The sequence below is a fragment of the Anthonomus grandis genome, chromosome 4 (genome assembly GCF_022605725.1).
Source record: "Anthonomus grandis grandis chromosome 4, icAntGran1.3, whole genome shotgun sequence".
Taxonomy (NCBI): domain Eukaryota; kingdom Metazoa; phylum Arthropoda; class Insecta; order Coleoptera; family Curculionidae; genus Anthonomus; species Anthonomus grandis.
Window position 1 is genome coordinate 41956088 of NC_065549.1, and position 26595 is coordinate 41982682.

General features: G+C 32.6%; 1 protein-coding gene and 1 pseudogene across 2 annotated transcripts in view; both read left to right on the forward strand.

Moving 5' to 3' along the window:
- Positions 1–406: 406 nt before the first annotated feature.
- Positions 407–1231, forward strand: LOC126735692 (tigger transposable element-derived protein 6-like; annotated as a pseudogene).
- Positions 1232–9664: 8433 nt separating this feature from the next.
- The window catches only part of LOC126735413 (ubiquitin conjugation factor E4 B), a 64486-nt gene continuing 47555 nt past the window's right edge, over positions 9665–26595 (forward strand). Inside the window, exons 1-6 of one of the 2 annotated variants that reach the window (XM_050439389.1) lie at positions 9665–9956; positions 19697–19972; positions 20590–20703; positions 20829–21107; positions 21463–21671; positions 24970–25131. In XM_050439389.1, the coding sequence (XP_050295346.1) occupies positions 9933–9956; positions 19697–19972; positions 20590–20703; positions 20829–21107; positions 21463–21671; positions 24970–25131 (1064 nt within the window). In that variant the 5' untranslated portion in view covers positions 9665–9932. Of the gene's footprint in view, positions 9957–19696; positions 19973–20589; positions 20773–20828; positions 21108–21462; positions 21672–24969; positions 25132–26595 lie in introns of both variants that reach the window. The other variant, XM_050439388.1, reaches the window with a different exon arrangement.

The following is a 26595-nucleotide window of genomic DNA, read 5'->3' on the forward strand; positions in this document are numbered from 1 at the left end:
CCAAACCAGTTACAGTGAAAGCTCTCCTAGCGGACAGCTCCTATAAGCGGACATTTCTTTTAACCGGACAAAGCTCCTGGAACCGAATTTCAGCATATCATTTTCAATGTTAAATGCATTCCGATAAGCGGATGCTCTTATAAACGGAGGCGGACACTAGATTCTTCTGTATGTGATCAAAAAATCTCCCATAAGCGGACGCGACACTCTAATACCTGGACGATTTTTAGTTTCGCTTATTGCAATGCACATATCTACATACATAAAATTCGGTAATTCCCTGATTTATATTAGGTGATTCCCCATTTACGCATTTCTTTGGCTAGCCAGTATGTAATCTTGTAGTTTATCTTTAGTTCAGGCAAATTCGTAGTTGATTGAGATATTTTATTAGTGTAACTGTAAAATGGCACCAAAAAAAACGATGCTCTCGTTAAAGGAAAAGATGGAAGTTGTTAACGTATTAGACATAGAAAGTGCTTCAGTTCGTCATTTGGCAAAGAGTTTTAATATTGGGAAAACGCAAGCAGCTGAAATTGCCAAAAATAAGGAAGATATCGGGAGTAAATGGTAATCAGGAACTAATATAAATCAAAAGAAGGATTTTTTAAAAAAGGAAGGTTTTGCTATAGACAAAACATGTTTTGAGTGGTTTGTGAACGCTTGAAATCAGAACATTCTAATCTCAGGGCCGTTAATGAAAATGAAAGCTAAAGAAATCGCCATTACTTTGGGCTATAATAATTTCAGTGCGTCCGACGGGTGGCTGCAAAAGTGGCGCAAGAGACATAGTGTGAGTTTCAAATGCATATCTGGCGAAGCTGCTACAGTAAATCAAGTTGATGTGTCACAATTTTTGGAGAAACTTCCGTCCATGTTGCTTGGCTACAAACCAGAAGACGTGTATAACGCAGATGAAAGTTGACTTTTTTTTCACGCATTGCCCGACAAAACAGTGTCTCTTAAAGGAGAAACATGTGTGGGTGGAAAGTTGTCTAAAGATAGACTAACCATTTTATTCTGTGCAAATATGGCCGGTGAAAAATGCGATTTGATTGTGATCGGGAAAGTGGCTCGTCCCCGTGCTTTAAAAAACGTTGCTATTAAGAATCTACCAGCGACTTGGAAATCCAACAAAAAGGCATGGATGACCCAAGAAATCATGTCTGAGTGGTTACTGGAATTCGACCGGAAAACGGGAATCCAAAAAGGCAAGTTCTTTTATTTTTAGACAATGCATGCTTTCATCCTCGTAATCTGAAAATGAAAAATGTGAAAATTATATTGTTACCGCCAAACACAACTTCAGTTTGTCAGCCCTTGGATCAAGGTATTACACAGAACTTTAAATTTTATTATCGGCATTTGATTTTAAAACATATTTTAACAAAAATTGACGATGTCCAAAGCTTATCTGAGCTTACAAAGTCTATTAATGTGTTAGAAGCTTTGTATTTTATAGAAACAGCATGGGATAAAGTAATTTCCTCTTTAATTAAGAACTGTTTTGGCAAAGCTGGATTCAGAAAAAGTGGATATAGCTCAGAATTTGCTGAGCAAAATTATTGCGATGCTGAAGACGATCTGCCCTTAGCGACACTTGCTCAGTTACTGCGACATGCCAAACATTTAGGTGTAGCACACCCCCAGAAAGTAGATGATTTCCTGGCCTTAGACAATAACATAACAATAGAAGAAAATGCCATTGACAACTTTTCGAATTTGGATGTAGAAAGCCCAGGCCAACTTGAATATGGTAGTCCAAACGACTCAGAAGAAGAAGTGGAACTGGTGGACTCACTAGGAGGTTCAAAAACTATAAATTCATATGGAGAAGCTCTAAATCATATTTCTATATAGGGTGTTTCATAACTATGGGATCAAACTTCTAGGGGTTATTCAGTGCAACAGTAGAAAATATTTGAGTGTAGGAACCCATGTCCGGAAAAGAATCACTACGGCCCTACGACGCGTTCAAATGTACAAAGACGATGAATTGCCTAAATAGTATTTGATGCATTTAATTTTTGCAGTTTGTACATGATAGCATCATAACAATTGTTTAAATTTTCAATGTCAATGTTTGAAAGTTTTGGCGCTTGTGTCTTGTGTATTTTTAAAAACGATAACATTGGAGCAGTTTCTTGGCCTCATAGGTGACCCGATTTAAGGTCGCTAGATTTTTTCCTGTGGGGACATGTAAAGCCTTATTAGGTCTACGAAACTCCAGTAAAAACAGAACGAGACTTGAATGGATGAATTATAGCAGCATCTGAAATCGTTCAAAACAAGTATCAAATTTTTAGTCAAATCAGCCGAAATCATGTGCGACGTTTAAATCGGTGTAGTAAGATTTTGAATAATTATTGTGACGGTACAAACGGCAAAAATTAAATGGATTAAATCATATTTAGGCCATTCATGGTCTTTTTAAATTTTAACGCGTTTTAGGGCCGTCGTGCCGTAGTGACACTTTTCCGGACATGGGTCCCTATGCTAAAATGTTTTCTACTGTTGCACCGAATAAACCCTAAAAGTTTGATCCCATAGTTCTGAAGCACCCTGTATTGAAAAAATTTGCTAAAGATGATTTCACTACTTTTCAACATTTAAAAAATTTAGAAAGTTATTACGAAAATAGTCTCCTTCAGCAAAAGATGGTGAAATTTCGTCAGACAAACATTTTAAACTTTTTTCAAAAAGCTAAAGAATAATTTTTTTTTTAAATTCTCGTACCATGTATTGAAGCATTTATATAACTTAAGAAACTTCGGACTGCCAAAACTTATTATTCATTGGCCGAGATTATGCTGACTCATTTTAATAAGTTTGCATTTTCAAGTTAGTTATGTTTCTTATTATGCCAAGCACGTTTTATAAAACAATTTTTATTTAACAATAAATACAAGGAGCAAGAATTGTACAACAAAGATTAAAGCATAAGGCTGTTACATGATAATATATAGACTAAAATAGCTGATACAGCGTGGTCAATATTGTGGCCCTAACTCCTCCCTTCTAAGATTGAAACAACAGGGATGTCGTGTTTGTTTGAACGTTCTTGATGGTGTCTTGTGACATTGTTTTTAAACCATCATTGGGATTTTGAAATCACGACTCGACACAATCACTCGATATGACTGATTTCAAATACCATTCGCAATTGTGAGTATAGTGAATTGCCAAGTTTTTATTTTTACTATATTTTATAAGCCCTTGCTAATCACAAAGCCTCAAAAAATCATCTATATTTTGATTTTTATAGATGGTTGTACCTATTAATGTGGAAACACTGTATATAGAAGGAATGTAAAAGTCGTAATAGTAAAAATAGAAAGAAAATAAGTAACTGAATTTGTTAAGTAAATACAAGCAAAAAAAATGAAGATCATCATTTTTATGGTATTAGGATTTATATGATCCGAGGTTAAGTTTAGATTTATAAGATTCAAGATTATCATAATAATAAAACAAATATTTTAAAATGCATGCATCTATCCCAAGTTAATTGAAACTTTGTCTGATTTTAGGTGAGGATTACTTTCTTTCTTAAATTTTAACGAAATTCTTACAAGTACCAGAAAGATCACAGATCTAACGTAATTATCTTAAATTCTTAACTAAATGTAACTTTCTATTTTGTAAACATAACCTCCCAAAACCTTAATATGTTTTGTTTTCCTACAATTGGCACAACTGAAGTTTGTTAGAGTGACCAACATCGAAACGACATAATCACGCAAAATGGCGGCCCCTAGTAGTGGTTATTTACTTTTCATTGAATTGGCAGTCCAGGTATATTTATTAAGTTGGTGTAATATCTAGACTAAAATAGTAAATACGGCGAAAAATAATATAAAGTAACGTTAACAATAGAGTAAGGAAATATTATATATACAGAGTGGTTAATATTGTGGCCATACCTAGTTTTAATCCTCATTTTATTATAAGCGGTATCCATTCTGTCCATACTGTATATACTAAGAAAATGTATATTTCGTTTTTTGTATTTTATTTGCTAGTTTCATGTCTAATTTGAGGTCTAGGTTGAGGCCTAGTGAATGTTTTTTAATATCTGATTACGTTCCTATATCAAATTTTTGTCGTCAACAATCTATACATGGAGGAACCATGATCTTGGCTAGGCAAGCAACTGAAACGGTTTTTTGTAATATTGATAAGTATGATAATCTTCTGTTAGAGAATGTTTTTGAATTCTCTCTTTCTTTTTGTAAGCCTTTTAATTTATATATTATTTGTGTTTATAGGCCACCTACAGGAGATATTGCTATGTTTCTGGACAAACTTGATTCTCTTTTATCCCAGTTGTCCCTACACTCTAAGGTTATATTGGCTGGTGACTTTAATATCAACTACACTGATAAAACCTTGCCACGTACTTCTCTTTTAAGTATTTTAAATTCTTACGACTTGAAAATGCACGTTCTTTCTCCCACACACATAACTTCTTCATCTGCAACTACAATTGACTATTTCTGTACAAATTTTGATGACGTTTTATGTACAGTACTCCCATCTGGTATTTCCGACCATGAAGCTATTCTTGCTAAAGTGCCATATAATACTGTATTATCTTCATTTCATTATATAGGAAGAATTTTCAGCAGGAGAAATTTCAATGCTTTTTCTGCTGCTACAGCTCCGGTAAATTGGAATGCACTTGAAACGGCTTCTGACCCACTTACTTTATTTTTCAAGTTCTGTGTGATAAGATCAATCAGTGCTTTCCTAAAATGAGGCTTGAAACTAAGAAACGAAAACCATGGACCGAGGCCTTAGAATTTCAGCTAACCTCCGTTTTTTGACTAAATTGTGCAAATATACCACAAATGAAAATATCCTTGTATACCATCAGAAATACCGTAGTCTGTACAGAAAGACAATTAAAGCAGCAAAATCAAATTATTATAGGGATCGCTTAAATATGTCATGAAATAGGCAAAGAGAGTGTTGGTCGATTATTAATGATCTTAGACATTGCCATAGAAAAGTATCTGAACCGGAGTTAAGACCTGACATTTTAAACGACTATTATTATGATATACCTAATATCTTGCTCAAGGGCATTCGTAGTAACATCGATCCCTTACACTATCTTCAACAAGTGTCGGTTGAGCATTCATTTTTCTTTCATCCTGTCGATCTTACCGAAGTAAAAAATGAAATCGAGGGACGCTCGAGCACTAAGTTGGGATATTATTTATTATATAACTAATATTAATAATAAATTAAACATTTTTAATTCGTTTATCATGTTTTTACTTAACAAGCATGCTCCCTTGAAACAAAATTGAGAAAAAATCCAGGATAGGCCATATACACCATGGATTACGAATAACATTAAGTTGCTAATGAAATTAAGAGATAAGGCCCACAAGAAATATCTACAGCATTGAACCGACGCCAAACTGCAATACTATAGGGAACTTCGAAATACGACTAAACATGCCATAGCCCGTGAGAAAATAGCTTACTTTCAATCTCTTTCTACAAAGTCTGGAAGGGATTTTTGGAAATCTGCTGAAAAGTTAAATCTGACCAAAACTAAAAATACCAATGACATTTTTCAGCTATTTCCAGATACATCTGCAATAAATAATTATTTTGTAAATTCTAATTCAAGTACATATACTACCTCAGATGAAAAGGTTAATTTTTATAAACAAAATAGGCATCAATCATTTACCGAGGAGTTAAGGTTTGGTCTGATAGACGCAGAAGCATTAATCCAAATTTTAAATTCTATTAGTACTAATGCCACAGGCGAAAACGAGATATCAATAAGAGATATTAAATTATGCTTTCCTTATTGTAAATATGCTTTAATAAATATTATTAATACTTGTATTCTAGAAAATAGTTATCCGGACTTATGGAAAAAATCTATTATTTTACCATTACCAAAAATCCAGAAGACTTTAAAGATCTTCGACCCATAAGTATTTTGCCGGCTATATCAAAAATTTTGGAAAAGCACATTTATCAACAGATTGTTTCATTTGTCGAATCTAAAAAAATAATTCCGCCTAGCCAATCTGGATTTAGAAAAAATTTTAGCACTAGTACCTGCCTAATTCACTTGGTGAATGATGTAAGGCTTGATCAGGATCGGAAAGAAATCACGTACCTCTGCCTATTAGACTTCAGTAAGGCCTTTGACAGACTGTGTCACCGGATGTTGTTGGCTAAGCTTCACCATTTTGGTTTTTCTCAGGAAGCTGTAAAATTCTTTGAATCTTATCTAGTCGGGCGTGTTCAGAGTACACTTCTTTATAATGGGCCCAACAAAATTAAATCTGATTACATACCGGTGACAACGGGCGTCCCACAGGGGTCGATACTGGGGCCATTATTGTTTTCATTATACGTTGCAGATATGAACAAAGAGGTTATAAATTCCAAAATACAACAGTTTGCGGATGATTCCCAACTATACATTTCATTTAATCAAGATCTATTGCAGCATTTTCAGAAAAATCTTAATGATGACCTAAAAAAAATTCGAAGTTTTGCAAATAATCATAATCTTAAGCTAAATGCTGCAAAATCATGTGTAATATTGTTGGGAGAGAACAAAGCCAGAATAGCAAATATTAATCAACATTTAAATATTATGATAGATAATGAAAGGTTGCCTGTTGTCACAGAAGTCAAGAGTTTAGGTGTTTACCTTGACACAAGATTAACTTTCGAAACGCATATAAAAAAGAAACTTTGCATTGCCTATTTAAGATTAAAGAAAATATATCAAGTAAACAGATTTTTACCCTCAACAACAAAATACTATTTATGTAACTCTCTTGTTTTATCTTTGTTGGATTATGGTGACATCATTTATCACAGCTCTTTGACTAACAAAATTTCTAAATCTATTCAGAAGTTGCAAAATGCGTGTTTGCGATTTTCATATAATATTTTGTATAGAGATCATATTACTCCACACTTAAATAAACACTCAATATTATCTATGGCTAATCGACGTATGCTACATTTAACCAATTTTATTTATAGAGTTTTAAAATCCAAGCAACCGCCATATTTATATCAACTTTTCATATCTAGAGATCACTATCACCAAACTCGCTATACTGACAATTTTCTTATACCGCAACACCGTTCTGCAAATTTCCAAAAATCCTTTGCTTTTGTTGCACCTCAAATATGGAACAATTTTCCAATTGAAAAAAAAACTTTAGCAATATCTACATTTTCAAAACACATTAAAAATAAACTTTTGCAAGAGCAACGTACAATTTAATGAAAATGTGAGAAAATGTTGAAATTATCTGACTATTTGTGGCTAGATCTGTGCGTTCTCTGTCAGTCCAATTTATAAATAATAATGAATTATTAGTGCTATTCTCCTAGTGACCTATGGGGGGTTCTTGTGCTTGACCGGATACCAAAATTATTGTCATAAACTGAAAATTATTAACTTTATTGTTAAGTATAAATAGTGATTTTTTTTTCTTTAGGTTTTAGTTTTTTATAGGTTTTAGTTTTTGGGGCGCTCTACACATTTCTGAAAATAAGTTCCAGACTTGTGAATCGGTTTATTAATCGCAGGGTAGTCCTTTATTTATCATCAACCGAGATTATTGTTATATTTAAAAATGAAGTGTAATTTATTTTGGGATAAATAAAAAGTTTTTGAATTTGAATTTGAATTTGAAATCAAACGCCTAAAAAAACCATAAATCATCTGGAGCTGATGGGATATCTTCGAGGTCGTTACTCTTTTTGCCTGATTCAGCCTTAAATGCTTTAGTTTCTGCTATAAACAATTCTTTACATATTGGCATTTTTCCTTCATGTTTAAAAGAGGCAGTGGTTATCCCTCTTCATAAGGGTGGAGATTTGGATCAGCCTTGTAATTTCCGTCCCATTTCTATTTTGTCTACCCTCTCTAAGATAGTTGAAAAACTTGCAAAAAGCAGAATTTTGTCCTTTTTACATCATAATGGCATTTTGTCTGCAAATCAGTTTGGACTTCAAGCCGGTAAAGGGACTCAGTGTTGAGACCACTGTTATTTTTACTGTATGTGGATGACTTGAGTTCATTGAAACAGCAGGGCAAGGTGGTTCAGTTTGCTGATGATACCACCATACTATGGAGCCATAAAAATTCTGATTATATTAAGACTTGTATCCTTGAAGACCTTCAGATTTTATCAGGGTGGTGTGCTTCCAACAGGCTCGTGTTTAATGTAAGAAAGACGTCTATTATGGGGTTTAAGTGCGATGTTCAGGGTCTGATGTTTGACGAAAATTCCCTCTTGCAGAATAAAGAGTGCTGCAAGTTCCTAGGAATTACCATTGATGGTCGCCTTCGGTTTGAAGATCATATTTTACATTTAGCTGGGAAATTATCTTCTGGATGTTTTGCAGTAAGAATGGCAAAACAAGAGCTGGGAGGGGTGGTTGCACGTTCAGTGTACTTTTCACTTATTGAATCTCATATTCGGTATGGCTTGCCTTTTTGGGGTTTAACCAATAAGGGGCTACTTAAGATTGTCTTTGTTATTCAAAAAAAAGCAGTTAGATACCTGTGTTCTGCTAAGTTAAGAGATTCTTGCAAACCCCTCTTCATTTCTGAAAAAATCCTAACTCTTTTTTCACTCTTTATCTTAGAAACAGCTGCTCTTATTCACAAAATTCCCAAACTACCCTCTGACACTGGCCATTTGACTCGTCGTGTAAATGATGTTCCCCTACCTATTCCTACGTCTTCCCTTACCAAAAACTTATTAATTTACATAAGTAAAATAATTTACAATCATGTTCCTCTATGTGTCAGACATATATCGGATGTTAAGAAATTTAAAAGAGAATTAAAAACGCTTTTATTGGCTAAGGCATATTATAACCTGGATGACTTTTTTAATGATAGTTTTTAACCTTGGACATGTTGGAAAGTTTTTTTTTCATTTTTCTTCTCTAGTTTTGTCAACAAGTTTACCTTTATTTTGTAATTGATTGTTTTATTTAGTTGTCTTTAATTCAAGTATGTTCAAAAAGTTTTGTCTTCTTGTGTTTAATTTTGTTCATTGTTTTGTCAATTTTTGAAATTGTATTTTTGTTTTGTTTTTTTTTTAGCTTGTAGGATGCTTGTACACAAGATTATTCTTACGTAATATAGCACATTTTCTTTCTTTCTTATATCTTTAATATATTAAGTAATTAGTTTAAGTACTCTAGCTTTGTTTATAACAAGTTTGTTAAAAAATAATAAAGCATATTTTGATTTGGTCCTTTTGTTAACGCTAAATTAAAATCCTTTTGAAAGTATCTTTCTTTAATAAATATCGGCCTTATTTTGTCTTAACTTGCGTTAAAAAAAAATAATAAAAATTAGAAAATTCGATTTTTGGACGAACCGTTAATCGAACTTCGCTAAGCTGAGCTTATTTCCCTTGGATCCCACACTCCGTAATATTTTTTTCCTAAAATAAAAAAGAAAACAGGGAAACGCAGTTTACGCAGTAATGCGCAGCAGTGAAATGCTTACGTTAATCCGACAGAGTGCGCGTATTTAAAAATCAATATAACAGAGAAGGACCGAACAGTGCCAATTACCTTTATTGTCCCGATTGGGGGTCTTAGAGAGAGATAGACGACCGCCGATCGGGGGGCTGCAGAGAGAGACGCAAGATGAGAAGTACGGCGCAGTTAATTAGCCGATAGACTGTGTATGGGCACATGGAATGACCTGGGCACGATCAATATTCTAATGTCCAAAATGACTCGGTAACTCAGCTGTTAGGAGAGGTGACTGACATTCGGTTTGACGTTGAATGCAGACTGTAGAAATTGACTTTAGTGAGTTTTTTCCAAAAGTGGTGCGTTTTTAGCAAAATTAAGAAAAAATATAACAAGAGACTCGTTTAATCTCACAAGCAGCAAACGGTAACATGAGTGAACTCACACAAGAAGAGGTGAGTACACGTTTTTCGTCTACTGAAAGCACAATTTAAGTTAAATTTCTTTGTTGCTATCAGATGTGAAATCAATTTTTTCCTGTGCCCTTGAAGTATTACCTATTTAATTATTGTTTTAATGTATTTATTTTTATCCTAAAAAAATATATAGATAGGTACCTATTTAATTAATTTCTTTCTTCCGAGAAGCCTGTTTTTTGCCTGTTCATTGTTGTATGTTTTTTCCAGTCATTTTATGTCCTAATCTATACACTATATACTTTGCATAATTTATTTCAAATGTGTGGCTCTACTTTCCATTATAAAATTTAAATTTCAGCTTCGTGTAAGCCTTTGAATTTAAAATCTAAACAATTGTTTCATTGTCTAATATTTTGTATGCCTTTGTTGAAAACATTATACAGCATGCACCTAGGAAACTTAAAAGCAGTGCACCTTATCATAATACGTTTTTTGGATTTTCTCAACTTTAAATAGGCTTAGTAATAAGCTTTACTAAAAGTAGCAAAGCTTGAAATTTTAATAGAAGAGGCATTTTGAATAGAGCCATTTTAAAGAATTGTGGAATCATTTATTTTTCCAAATAAACAATTACTACTAATACTAACAGATAACACCAAAAAATATTCAATATAAGGTCAGTATTCAGTATATTTCATTTATGTAAACTTTTACAATATAATTACAAAATAACATGAATCTTAAAAAAAAAAAAACAAGAATCAGTTAAAATTAGACAAAGTGTGTATCAATAATTAAATAATTAAAATAAGTAAAACTTTAACACATTTAAAATTCAAGCCCCATGGTGTAAAAATTACAATAGAAAAGTCTTGAGAGCTTGCTTCTATGGTATATATAAAAATATACAGAGGTCGACATAAGTCAGTTAACCAATTTGCATACCAAACAAAAAGAAAAAAAAAGATACAAAAAAATCGCACAAATTCAGTAAGGCAAGCACCTTTGCCGCGTCCACACTATTTTTGAAGTTAAGTGACTTATGCCGACCCCTGTATATACCTGAAAATGTCAATAAGTTTAAGATGTTCCTCTACATGAGTCTTTTGCTTTATTACCACACATAATTGCAGTGCTCTCTTTTGTATAACCACCTCAGAATAACCTGAAGGATAGAGTAGACATTGGCACAATTTATTTATTAATTTGATACAAGTAATAACATCTGCAAGGCCACTTACAGATACTAACTTAACATACCATAAAAAGTTCTGTTTCAATTTATTTAGTTGAATCATCATCAATATTAATCAATATAATTTTTTTTTTAAAGCAAAAGTTAACTGACTAAAAATCGCAGGACAATCTATTTTATTTTTCGGTATTTCGAAAAGAGTGCATGAAAATATTCTAATTCTTCTCTTACTCAGAGACAGTCTTTCAAAAACCTGCAACAAATGAGCATTATCACAGCCTCTCTGGGGATAAATACCAAATTTCCCAAAATAATTTAATACACAGGCTTGTATTTAATGTGGGCAAAACCTTTATTATGGGATTTAAGTGTGACGTTCAGGGCCTTATGTTTAGTGAAAACTCCCCCTTGCAAAACAAAGAAAGCTGTAAGTTCCTTGGTATTACCATTGATGGTCGCCTTCGCTTCGAAGATCATATCCTAAATCTTGCATCAAAATTATCCTCTGAATGCTTTGCAGTAAGAATAGCGGGGCATGAGCTGGGAGGGGTAGTTGCACGTTCAGTGTACTTTTCTCTTATTGAGTCCCACCTTCGTTATGGCTTGCCTTTTTGGGGTTTAAGCAACAAGGGATTATTAAACATAATTTTTGTGATTCAAAAAAAGGCAGTTAGATACCTATGTTCCGCTGGGTTAAGAGATTCTTGTAAACCTCTCTTTATATCTCAAAAAATCCTAACTCTTTTTTCTCTTTTTATCTTAGAACCAGCTACTCTTATTTATAAATGTCCTAAACCTCCCTCTAACACTGGTCATATGACTCGCCAGGTTAACAATTTTCCCTTACCAATCCCTACATCCTCCCTCACCAAGAACTCACTTATATACCTTAGCAAAAAAATTTACAACCATGTTCCTCTATGTATCAGACAAATTTTAGAAGTTAAGAGATTCAAAAAGGAATTAAAATCACTTTTATTATCCAGGGCATATTATAGCCTTGATGATTTTTTTAATGATACCTTTTAACCTGTGCTCTGACATCATTTTAGTGTTTTAGTTTTGTTTCCTGTTAAATAATTTAATTTACTTCTTCTAAATTCTGTTTTATTGACAGCTTTACTTATTTTTTAATGAAATTTATCAAAAAGATGCTTTTTTTTTTCTCAATCTGTTTTGTTATGATTAATTTTGGTAATGTGTGTAAATTTTATGGTAAAGTGTTTTAGATGTTATGTTTGTTTGAAATTTGAATTTTTTTAGTTTTTAGGATGCTTGTACACAAGATTTTGTTGTCTTACATAATATAGCACATTTTCTTTCTTTCTTTCTTTCTTTCACTTCAAAAACCTCTTCTGAATGCCTTCAACCATTGCCACCCAGATATGGTACTGGAGGGGACCAAAAAATGAACCCATATTCCGAGATGAGATGAAGACATATTCATGGTGATTTAACCTTTGTATTTAAGCTTCTTAATGGTCTGATTGTATGCCCCGACCTTCTCGGTAGATTTAGCTTCAATGTCCCCTCAAGACTCTTGAGATGAAACTGACTATTTGCTTTGCCTTTTCACAGTACCAACTATGCCACTCACTCCCCTATCGAAAGAACCTTAAATATTATCAACCATGAGGATATTGAAGTTGTGGGCATTGGCTTGCATAGTTTTAGGAATCAAATTAGAGAGATTGTGTAAACTCTTCTGTTGATTTTATGTTGGTTTGCCTGTAAAAACATATTTGTATTATAGCTATTTTAAGTTATGGTTAGGTGTAACTATTGGACTTTGTAATATTTTTTTTTTGTAATGGGGTTGATCCCGTCTATTAAATAAATAATTAAATAAATAAATAAACAAGATTGTCAAAACTAAGCTATCAAAAAGATGGAGACTCATTTCAACACTTAGCTCTTTCGTAGTTCTAAAAATAAATTCAGAAATTTTTTGGGCATTTTCAACTTGATTGAAAATTTGTTTAAAAAATTAAAGAGTCTGGTCACAAATTAATTTTAGATCCCTCTGCTGGGGTCCACTTGAAAGTTGCTCAACCAAGGTGTAATTAAAATTTATGGGATTACTATTAAATTAAATAAAATAACTATATTAAGGTGAATGACATACACAGTACATTTACCGACATTTAATCTGAAGCTATTTAATTATATAGTTAACATTTTGCAAGTGTTTTTTATCTGTGCTTCCTACTCTAAGTAGTAATAGTAACAAATATATATAGTAATAGTAATAAGTAACATTCAATGTTACCTCCCACAAAATGAACTCATTTTGATTTAGTGAATACTGAGATAAGTTGTTAAAAATATGCTAAGACAATAGTCTCTAACCTAATTGTCCAAGCTTCATAGTAATCTGACATTTCTGATAAATGATTCTTGTTATTTGCATGCTTTTCATTTTTTCTTTAATGGCAAACTAAAAATAATGTGTTCATAGTAGGCATAAAATTTACTTCATTAGTTATACCTTACCCTTCATATAGCTCAGTATGTGTCAAATAATACAATTGTTGTATAGAGATATTATGAGTATACAATGGGGGATCTATTTGAGGATTTATTTGATTATTGAATCTTGATGCTACTGAGTAGTAAAACTGATTAAGATTATCTACATTGATTGGAAATTCACCTGACTATCCCTTAGTTTATAATTCTCCAGTTTCCCTTTGCTGTATTGCGTGTGTTATGGACTCTATTTTCATAATAAAGTTGCTTAGCATTTTATATTGTTTTCCTATAAATCCTTCTGTATGTATTAAAATAAGTATGAAACCAAGGATTATTTATTTACGGGATGCCCCATTCTAAATAAATTATATCCTAACCTCAAATGTATATAATTATTCTGCCATCAATAAATATATTAATAAGATATATAATGAACTTAATCTGAGTATTAAATATCCAAATTTTCTATACATCAACAATATACTTATCTAAATGTATATTAATGTGGCAGCCCAAGATATACAAATAAGATAAAAACTTCCAGAAAAATTTAGCCACAAACTAACCTTGGTCAAAAAAAAATGAATACAACATATAGTTTTCCCCAATTGAGTAAAAAAAATATAAAACAACTAAAAACATACCCTTAAGAAAAATAATCAAAATAAGAAAAGTAAAAGCAATCAAATTTATTTGATGCGTAACACATAGTACTCAACTAGTAAACTCACTTAGACATCTTTTAAGTTTTGAAGGCTTTAAATCCACTAAGTCAAAAACCTGATTAAATCTCTTTCCTAACATATGGAGTCGATTAATTGGAGAAAATTTACCATAATTTGTATAGTGACATTCAACCAGAAAAAGGAACATCTCTCTAAGGACTCTGGTATTGCACCTAAAGTATATCCGCGATAACAGTTCAGGGCAATCAATAGCATTATTAATCAACTTGTGAAGAAATATCATATCACACCTAGTTTGACAGTCCTCAAGAGAAGTCATATTTAGCCTTGACTTAAGTTCTAATTAAGACGCATTTTGTACATTTAATCGCCAGGCACGAGTCCTGAGCAATTTATTTTGTACCTTATCAAGACTGTAAATGTGGTTAGCATAATAAGGGGACCAGACTATGGAAAAATAAGACATGACACTATGAATAAGTATAAGATATAAAACTCTGAAGGCAGCTACTAAAAAGTCTTGGGTATTTCTAGTTATAAAACCAAGAGTACGAAGGGCTTTACTAGACAAACTATCTATATGGGGTATGAAAGTCAGGGAACTGTCAAACAACGCCCCCAAATCTTTAATTAGCGATACTCCTGAAAGTATATTACCATTTATGTGGTAGTCAAATGGGACATTTTCTAGATTTAGTAAAAGATGTGATAAAACACTTATCCTTATTAAGATGTTAGCCATTGGAGACAGATCAATTATATAAAGAATCTATGCCTGATTGTATCATCAGGCAATCAGACAAGTTTAAAACATGTAAAAATAGCTTCAGGTCGGCTGCAAATAATAGGAATTGGCAAAATTTGATAATACTAAAAATATCGTTAATAAATCAATTAAAGAGTAGAGGCCCTAAATGTGGCCCCTTGCTGAAGTGACCAAAACAGGAACTGAAAGTGAACCCCTTACCTTATTAAATTGTATCCTTTTATGTAGGTAATTATTTAGCCAAGAAAGAAACCACTTAGGGAAACCATAGCATCTTAATTAAAAAATGAGCAATGAGTGGATGACTGTGTTAAAGGCCTTCAAGAAATTAGTATAGATGGAGTCGACCTGATGACCCTTCTCGAAAGTCCTCACAACAAAATTATGATATAATACAAGGTTTGTAGAATGTTGCTAGTTGATCAGAAGACCTCTACAATGCCAAGTAAGATATTTGTTGAGGATAAGCTCAAAAAGCTTAGGGATAGCAGATAACATAACAACGGGCTTGTAATTTTTTTATATCATCCCTGTCACCATTTTTGAATACAGAAGTTATACAGCTGTCACGCAATTTCTCAGGGAAAGTTTGTAATTTTAAAGACAGCTCACCATAATCCACTTGAACAAAAATGTGCTCCACATTTAACATGTCAGTCTTGAGTTGTTTGGCGTTAAATTTATTGTGTACTAGCAATTATACTCCACCACCACATTGTTTAGTACTCGTTAAGGAATTGCGATCTAGCCTAAAAATTATAGTTATATAATTATAGTTAAATATAGTAATTAATTAATTATAGTTATAAACCCTAAAATTTATTTATTTATTTATATACACGGGATCAACCCCATTACAAAAAATATATATATTTCTGAAAAAGAAATAAAAGCTATACTACCTAACCACTAATTACTAATTAACAATAATTATTAGACTTAATCTTAATACTAAGGATAATTAAACCGTTTTACACGTAGTAACAATATTCTCTCAAAATCAGAACAATTAACAATGCAAAATTAGCTAAGAAAAAACAAAATATATTATTATCAATGACAATGATCAAATGTATTTCAAATTATTAATCATGGAGCAAAATTAATTCAAAAAACAAAATCCTACAAACTCTTAATAAGACTCCTAAAATGCAATAAGAAAATTCCCAAAACTTCAATTCCAGTAGAGTTTACCAGCCTCAAGGTCCTTTCGACAGGCAAGTGCATAGCATAGTTGGTACGATGATAAGGCAAAGAAAACAATCGATTTTTGGCCTCAGATTACGGTATGGAATATTAAATGAAATTGCATTTACCCACATTTAGAGCCAAACTATTACCAACACACCATTCACACAATCTATTCAGATCATCTTGCAAGAGAACCATGTCTTGTTCTGAACTGATCACCTTATAAAACTTTAAATCATCGGCAAATAACAAAAAATTACTATTTTTAAAGCAAACCAAAATATCATTAATGAAAATATTGAACAACAGGGGAGAACAATGACCACCCTGTGGAACCCCAGAGGTCACACTGATAAGATGCGACCTAGCATCCCCAATTTGTACCTGCTGAAATCTGTCAGAAAGGAAACTTGCAAACCAGGCCACCAAACAATCTGAAAAACCAAAAAGTCTCAATTTTTCTAATAATAAGCTATGGTTGACACTGTCAAATGCCTTGGAAAAGTCTGTATATATTACATCCACCTGTTCACCCCTCTCCAAAGCACTTAACAGAGCACCCTGATACAGCAACAAGTTTGTAATAGCAGACTTGCCACGACTGAAGCCATGCTGTTCATTTAACAGAAGTTCTTTACAATAAAAATTAATTTGGTCATAAATAAGACTGTCTAGAAGTTTTGGGATGGCAGACTGTACACACACACTCCTGTAATTGATCATTTCCTTAGCAGCACCACATTTAAATATAGGCGTAATAAAACTGAGTTTCCACTCGGATGGAAAAACTGTCAAGTCTAAAGACCTACTGAATAAAATAAAGAGGGGATAAGAGAGGGCACATACACATTTTCTCAAAAAATAATTGGGTATACCATCAGGGCCAGCACTAAGTTCAAGGGGTAATCGAAAGATCTTATCAAAAATTAATCCAATAGATAATTTAGGATTTGGAATAGTCATGTTTACACCAGCCTGCCGAGAAGGTAAGACATTATTATCTCCATTATAGACAGTAGAAAAAAACTTGTCAAATCCTTCTGCAATTTGTTCACAACCTGCAAACTCCCTATTATTATAGGTCATCAAATCAGGAAGCTATTACCAAAAACTTTTGGGGTTTGGTGGTTGGTCCAAATTTGAAATAAAGTTCTGGTAACAACTCTCCGTTAACTCTAAGATCAGAAAAGACTTCGTAGTCTGCAACAGTATGACTAGACTGATATTTTTTATGTGAAATTTTCTTTTGCTGGATCAAGTACTTTAACTCCCCTGAAAACCAACTGGGAAAAGACGAGGTTTTGAATCTCTTAAGAGGCACAAACAAAGCTATAGCCATATTCAATATATGATAAAACTCTGAAACCGCATCATCAATATTAATTACATTCAAAACATGGTCCCAATCAACTCCACACAAATAACTATTAACACCCAAATAATTTGCATTTCTAAAGTCATAGAAGAACTGTACAAAATTTAAAGTTTTTTCTTTACCATTGTTAAAAGTTAATTCAAAATGATAAGGCTTATGATAGACAGATTTATCAAAAACACAGTCAACAGCTTCACTCACCACTAGATCATTCCTATTTGTAAAAGTGAGATCAAGAAAGGCATTTCTATCATTTGGCACAAAATTCCTTTGAAAAAAGTTAAGGTAAGAATAAAATTCCCCAAGTATTAATCCTAAAAATTATAGTTATAGTTATATATAATAAAATTATATTAGCTAATTCATTGTCTGAGTAATTTTGATTTAGCCAATTCTCAATCAAAATAATGACATCATAATCACATTGCAACATTGCACCATGAAGTTAATCAAGTTTAGTACCCATGCCATTCAGATTATGAAAATAAATAGATATGGAGGTTAATGTGTTTGGTTTTTTGGTCGTGGCTTTTTGGTAATAGATGGAGAACCATTTATGAATTTAAGAATTAAATCAGCCTCTCCTTCTTGTGCTCTGCCGTGTAGCTCAGATAGGACAGCTTTAAACTGTTCTTGCTGAAGTTTTGTTTTATTTTATGCTTTATTCTTATGTTACCATCAAGTCTATTTCGCCTTTTCATTGCATTCTTTACCAAATTTAAGTGTTTAGTTACCACTTTAATTGGCCTATTCCTTCCTTCGGAAGCCTGCCCTACTCGAAAAGCCTCTAAAACATCATTCTGTGTGATGCCAACATTTTTTAAGAAGGGGACGAGAACAACATTGTCATTGTCAATTCTTTCTTACATACTGCTCAAACTCAAACTCAAAAATGCTTTATTGTCAATATAAACATAGAAGTTGTAGACAAAGCAAATAGACTGTATATTAAAGGAATAAAAACGAGAAGTTCAAAATGAGGAATGGGTAGCCTCAACAAATAATTTTGTCGCGTATTATAGTGGCTTCCTAAGTGGAGTTCCTGTTTATATTTTCTAAAAACTAAGCAAACTGTTTCCAAAATAAAAATACATCACAGGGTTAAAATATTATGACTTACAAAAAGCGGGCGACATTGGAAACATTAAATGTCAAAAAATTTGCATCACACCAGTCTTTTATTTTTAACAAATCTGCACGTATATTGGCCTCCATTTGAGAAACATTAGAGTCGTGCCAGAGGATGGTGGTCTCATCGGCAAACAATGTAAATTTGCCAGTTACCTGCAGTTGTGTCAGATCGTTCACATAAATGAGAAAAAGTAAAGGACCAAGTACTGATCCTTGCGGAACACCCACATTTATATTAAGTTCCTTAGAGATACCACCATTAAATTTGACAGCGTGGACACGATTTGATAAGTAGGAACGAAACCACTCAAGGGCAGTTCCTCTGAAACCATAGAGCCCCAGTTTCATCAGCAGCACTCTGTGACTCACGCAGTCAAATGCCTTGGACAAGTCACAGATTACTGCTGCTGCAACTTTACCAACATTCAGTCGGTTGTACAGGTGCTCTAGAAAGCTAAAGATAGCATCATTTGTGCTCACAGACTCAAGAAAGTCAAACTGCTGAAGACTCAATAGGCCAAACCTATTTAAAAATTAATTGCTACTTCCACACTCAGAAATACCATAAACCATTAGATTGTTCCCCGCCCTGCACGATCTTCAATTTTATGTAACATTGATTCCATGCTAGCAGGAGCACCTAAGTTCTGTTGAGATGTCTGCTGTTTTTTTAATGTTTCCACTTCATCCTTTAGGGATTTAATCTACTCCTCCAGTTAAACAGAATAAATTTGTTTGTGAGCAGAGGAATTTTTTTAAAGGAGAGCACACAAGCATCATAAAAGAACAGAATAATGCGTTTCTGCACAACTACGGCTCTCTGCTCACTTGCACAAAGACCGGAACATTTTTCATCCAAATGAAAAAATACACGGCAGCTATCAGATCTTTATAATTATCAATATAAATTTTCTTTTAAATAATAATCGCAATTAAATGTTAAAACTTACTCTTATACAGATACGGCGTCGACGACTAGCCAAACTGGGAGCAAGAGAAGGTGGCTCACCATCAAGCTCGGTCTCTCCGCCGATTACGCCTATATCACAGTCTCCCATGTCCGCCCAGGGACAAAGTCCTCCAGTCTACGAATCTCAAGAGAATCCTCTGGATAACAAAATATTCTCGCCGGCAAATCCAGTCTCGACTCAGGAAACCAAAAAAGACAATAATATTCCAGCCATCACTGAAAAGGATAAGGAACAGGGTGGCAAAGAGGAAACGGCTATTTTTAAGGTAAATATTTTCATATATCTATTAATTTACCATTAATTGTTCAAGTGAAGGTGCATTTGTTTGTAGAAAATGTTTTAAATACTGGTCACTTTATAAGGATAGACAACTTAAAATTACTTAAATCAGTTAATAACAATAGAAAATTAGATGCATATGAAAGTTTAGCAATATTCAAAAATTAAAAAAAACATTTTTAACAGGGATAAAGGTCCAATCCCTTATAGTCAATTATAAATTTAGGTAGTGTTTATATAAGATTTGTTTGGCCATGCTTCATTGCTTTTTCCGCTCTATTTGTTACATCATTAGTAAAGTCCAGTGCAACAATATATTAGAATGGTCACCCGTCAGAACACCAGCATTCCACCTGCTAAACAATGTCATCCACCTTCTATTTACATTGTTTGGCAGGTGGAATGCTGGTGTTTTGACGGGTGACCATTCTAATATATCGTTGCACTGGACTTTATATAAGGAGATTTGTAGGTAGTTTTAGTTTAACTTTAATCTTCTCCCGAAGACACTAACATTGTTAGCGAAACACGTGTCTAGAGTAAAAATAAAGAGTTTTGGTTAGTGGTAAAACTGTCTCATAATTTATACCTGGTTTGTTTTAGGAACCAAGTAAGCCTATAGATATCCAGCTACCTTCTAGTTCAAAGCAAAGGAGCAGAGGCCCTCCGGTACGAAGCGACTCTGAAACCAGTTCTATTCACATGGAAGTGGATGAGGTGAGTGGGAGCTGCGCGGAAAAAATGGGTGGAAACACCGACATCGATTCGGGATTTGAGAATATGGAGGTATACCTTCCGCAACCGATAAATTTTAATTAAATAAAGTGCTCATTTTAAACCAGGTGGACGAATCCGAGTTGCAGAAAAAAGATGTGCACAGACAAAGGACGACGTCCTCTTCAACCGAATTGAGTATTGAACAGTTGCAACAGTCTGTAGGTCGCATTCTACAGTGTTCGTTTACGAAGACGAATACGTCCAAGGTGTTTTTGCCGCAGACAGCTGAGGTTGTAAAGGAAAACCCCAATTTGACCATTAAGGATCTTATTTCTACGGCTATTTTGGAAGTTTTAAGGATGATCGGACGGGGAAGTAATCCTTTTAAGAACTTGGTACCTCAGGTAAGCTATTTTTTGTTATCTAGTGGTTATATTTATACTTTATTTATTGAAAAGATCTAGAATTACTTTAGCTACTTAGTAAATTAACGGAAATCCCAATTTTACATAAAGAAAACAACAATTGTTACTGTAAAAATCTTATCTTATATAAATTTTATGCACTTTATAATTTATATTAAAATTTATTTAATTAATACTTTTAATTTTATGCCGCATATTAATCTGATGATTTTTTTTAGTTATCCTTGAAAATTAAATTTTTATTTTTAAAGGTTTTAATTTCAACATAATTCTTTTTTAAGAAGGTTAATCCTCTTTTTCCCAAAAAAAAGTAAGTAATCCCGGTCTTTTTTAGAACCAAGACGCTGCTGATACGTTTAGCTTACACTCAGGTTCGGTGAGCCCCGTTCAAAGTAGTCCGAGCACTAGCGACATGCAGTGTCCCGTTCCCGCTTTAATAATGAAAGAGAAAGTTGAGGATGCGACGCCTGTGGCCTTGGCCATTAGTTTTTTGACCGAAAGTTATAACAGAGTGGCGCAGGAGGAAAGAAATCATCCAAAAAGGTACATATTTTTATTTAACCTCTTCCACTCCAGCTGCATTTTCAAAAGTGTATCCTAAATACCACATCATTTTTTTTTTACTTTTATGAATTATACAGGGTGTTTCAGAACTATGGGATCAAACTTTTAGGGATTGTTTAGTGCACCAGTAGAATCCATTTAAGTATAGGAACCCATGTCCGGAAATGTGTCACTACGCCCTTAACAACCCCCGCATGTGACGCACCTGAATAAAATTTAAAAAATTTGAATTTAGAATCTTATTTACAACGAAATGTTTAAGCAGTACACCAATTTTCAAAATTTAATTCTAAAGGGTTTTAAAGTTATAGAGAAAAAATTGTCTTCAAGGGGTCCTATTCAAAGGGGCGTAGCTCCCTTAGGAAGCAATTTCGGACCCATATTAATATGAACTTTTTGCCTTATTTTCATACAAGGATTACGCCCCTGAAAGGATGCCGCTTACTTTTGAATCACCCTGTATATATATATCCGTAAAGTAGCGGCTAAATTCAATAAAAATTAATGAAAAAATGAAATGTTTCTGAAAAAAATGCCCGAACCCGTCGATTTTAATATTGGGTTTAAGGTTTTTCCACGTGTTTCTACAATGAAATATACAGGGTGACTTAAAAAAAATATGACATCAATATGTTTTTTAAATGGAAACTACCATTTTTTAATGCAGAATCAGAAAGAACGCATTTTTTTACAAAGGATATGATACAAATGAATATAAATTTTGAACGAAAAATGATGATAAAAGGTAAAATTAAAGAAATACCTATCTAAATTAAATGTTCGAATTGACCACCGTTAACAACCTGACAATAATCAAGGCGATTTAAAAATTCTTTTTAAACTTTGTCAATGACATCTGGAGTAATATTTCTAATTTCCTGGTGTATTTGTTCTTGTAAATCTTCTTAACTCGCTGGTTTAGTGACATAAACTTTACTTTTTAAGTATCCCCATAAAAAGTAATCGAGGGGAGTTAAAGCTGGCGATCTGGGTGGCCATTATTAACTCAAATTATGTTTGTATACATCGCAAGTCCATCGTAAGTCCTGTATAAAATAAAAAATAAAAACTTTCTTAAAATAACCTTATTTCCAATAGCCCAGAGACATACAGTGGTGGCCAACTAATTAGAAACAGTGTGAATAAATTAATAAAAATCATAAATCATTTGTAAATAAAATTGTTTATTCTTAAATTTCTCGCCCATTGTCGTAACTAACATTTACCTTTAATATTACCATAAATTTAGTGGATTTGTCTTCACATATATACTTTTAAAAAAAGTTAATTTTTTATACAAATATTGAATTGGACAACTAATTAGAAACCAAAGAATTATCAATTTAAAAAAACAAAATAAGAACTCTAAACCCTAAATAAATCAATATTTTGTAGGAAATCCCTTACTTTCAATGACAGCTCTACATCTCCTGGGCATTGACTCCACCAGATGTTGACATCTAGCTAGTGTTATCGATTTCCACGCTTGCTCTGCTTCTTTCGCCAGATCTTTAAGGTTTTTAATATTTTTATGTTCTAAAAGTTTTTTCAGGTCTCTCCAAAGATTCTCAATGGGATTGAGATCCGGACTACATGAGGGCCAATCAAGTTTATCAACATGGTTATCGTCAAACCATTTTTTACAGACTTAGCCGTGTGCTTGGGATCATTGTCTTGTTGCAAAATCCAAGACACCGGCAAAGTTTCATCAGCAAACGGCAACATGTGGTTCTCCATAATATCTTTATATTTTTCTTGGTCAAGAATACCGTCAATTTTCACTAATGGACCAACACCACGCCACGAAAAACATCCCCATAATTTTATATTTCCACCTCCATGTTTGACTGTGCTGGTTGTATACTGGATTATTTTCCGCACCCCTTGGTCTTCTCACAAATATTCTACCATCACTACCAATGCGATTTATTTTTGTCTCATCAGACCATAATACTTTTTTCCACTCTTTTATGGTCCAATTAATATGGTCCTTAGCGAATTTTCTAGCCTGGCGATTTTTCTTCTTTAGCAGTGGTTTCTTGCGGGATACTCGTCCAAATAGGTTGGCCTCATTAAGCATTAAGCGCTCGTCGTCTTATAGTTCGTGATGATATCGCGGTAGCTGGAGAAAGTTCTTCTTTAATCTGGTTGAAGGTTAAAAATGGATTCATTTTAGCCATTCGAACAATAGTTTCATCAACTCGTTGGCTGGTTTTTTTAGATCTTCTCTTGCGAGGATTATTTTCGTACGTTTTATGTTCTTTTATGTGTTTGAGTGCATAGAAAACTATTTCAAACCTCTTTCCCTTAGCGTAAAAATTTTTTTGCGCATTGACCGATCACAGTTTTTTTTCTACCCATTTTAAACTGTGGAAGACACAAAGACAAGGCTTTTAGATGCAAAAAACACAAATTGTTACCAGTACAAAGGTTTGAAATTAACTATACGCGCGTTTATTTTCGTCGTTTCTAAGTAGATGGCCAACTGTGTTATCTATAAATTTTGTTTATATTCTGCAATCCTTATAAATTTCTTAGTGGAATGTCTATAAATAAATTATATATTGCTGTTGTGATGAGCAATCAAAATTTTACAACAAGTTGGTTTTAATTTATTTTAAAGAACTGAAACATTGAATAAAGTATTTTTTTTTAAATCATTTCTTATTAGTTGGCCACCACTGTAAAATAATTAGATAATGTAATAATTACATTCTGGTTTCACAATTTTAATGTCTTTCAGGTATGACTTTAAAATGACTGAAAGAAATAAATAATTATGTCAAAACCTGAAATAAAATTGAAAATAAAAATTTAAAATTTATCCAAAGGTCTGGTATATAAAAAATATGAAAAGTTACTTAAAATACCTAAAAAGTATAAGTTATTTATGTAACAAGTGTGTAAAAGAACAAGTTTTTAAAAGAAAATCAAAAATATCAAATTACTTTACGCACTAGAGCGTAAAAAAACATAAAGATTCCTTTTGATAAATATTTATAAATTAAATTCTAAATAAACGTCAAATTACTTTTTACGCACTAGTGCGTTTGAGTTGGAGTTGTAGTTACTGTCACTACTTTACATTTGCAAAAATGTCAATAATAAATCATGTCGGGACGATCGATTTACACACACGAAGTGTATTTAAATTTATTTATTATTCATAAATAATGCAATAAAGTTATTTTAATTTATTTTTCTATAGTGAGTGTATATTTATTTTTGTAGATATTATGATTTTTTTTTTTTTATATTAACATGATTTATATTTCAGATCAAGTATTCCTCCCCTAAGCGACGTTTTAACAGAAATTAGAGCTCAGTTAGTTCAATATACCTCATTAGTGCTTCAAGGAAAAATTGTTACTGATGGTCAGCGCATCAGTTACAGCAGTTCCCCACTTTTGAATTCCATAGTTCATCAAACTATTCCCAGGTATGTCTACTATCTTTTTACCTATGTACCTATATGACTTTTTGAATTTTCCTCATTTAATGTGAGACCAAACAAAAAAACGGAAATTTTAAGAAAACCTTAACAAATCTGATGAATTCTAATCCGTAAATTTAATACTATATTCAATATTAACCTATTCTCAGTAAAATAATAAAGATTTTTCCAATTTGTTGTGTATTTTAACTAATAGTATGCTGAAACCCAAGATTGGAAAAGGATGAGAATATAACAACAATTTTCAAATTTTATGAGAAAAATTGAAATAAAGTTTTGGATTTTTCTTTTACAAAAGAAATTTCTTGTACGAAATTTGATGAAAATTTAACGTCCAAAACACACTGTAATTTTTTTATTTAAAATTTAATTTTTTCACCATATTTTGACTAAATATTAAAAAAGTGTATCAATCGAAAATTCTTCCGTCAAAATATCTGTTTTTATTTTTTTTAAAGCATAAAGATTGCAAAAAGCATGCGAAAATGGTTCTTTTTCTAAATATTAAACCTGGAATTTTAAGGGAAGTTTCACTGTTGCAATTTTTTTCAGTAAAACTCTGATTTATTAAATTTTAATTCCATTTATAATAATAAGAATAATAATAATAATAATAATAAATATCCTTTATTTGTTAAGAAAAAAATAATTCAAGTTTACAAAAACCAATTAGTAGTAACCAAAAGTATGCAAATAAAAGCCGATAATTTCAGAATTCTGCAAAGACTGATTATGTTCATAGCATCGTGGCTTTGAAGAACTTCCAAATGCGAAATCTAAGTCTATAATACAATGATTTTGAGAACAACAAAAACGATATACTTTGTAATTGTAATTTTTTAAATTTCATTGCGGCGTTGCCACGTAATTCCTATTTATTCCTTTCAGGATGTTTTTAGTGTTTTAAGGGGTTCATTAAAATTCGTATAGCAGCCACTGTGTTCAAGCTAGATAATTGAAATTTTCAGTCTAGTTATTTATTTATTTATTTAAAATTCTTCATTGCAAAGGTTCAACAATGAACATAGCATGCGTCAATTTCAAACCTTACCTAAATGTATACACTAATTCATTAGTAATTAAAAGTTAAATAGAGACATACATACAGTGCTTTTCTTTGAAGTCCCCCCCCCATTTATTTTTTGAACGGGTCAAAAAAAATTTTTGAAACTTGACATAAGTAAATTGGTCTATAGATACTATTTTTCACTGTAAACTAGGTAGTTGTAAATTCCAAGATGGCGGCTGGGCGACGTCTTGAGAAAAAATTTTAAATAGAAAGGGGGGTTGTGTGGTACCTCATTTTAAAGGTCTCAATGAGTACTTTATAACCCTGAAATATTAGACCCATATCTTAACTCGTTTCAAAATGGCGGCCTAATAAAAAAGTATTTTTTTTTATTTTAACGTTTTACATTTTTATGATTTTTGAATAGGTAAAAATCAGTG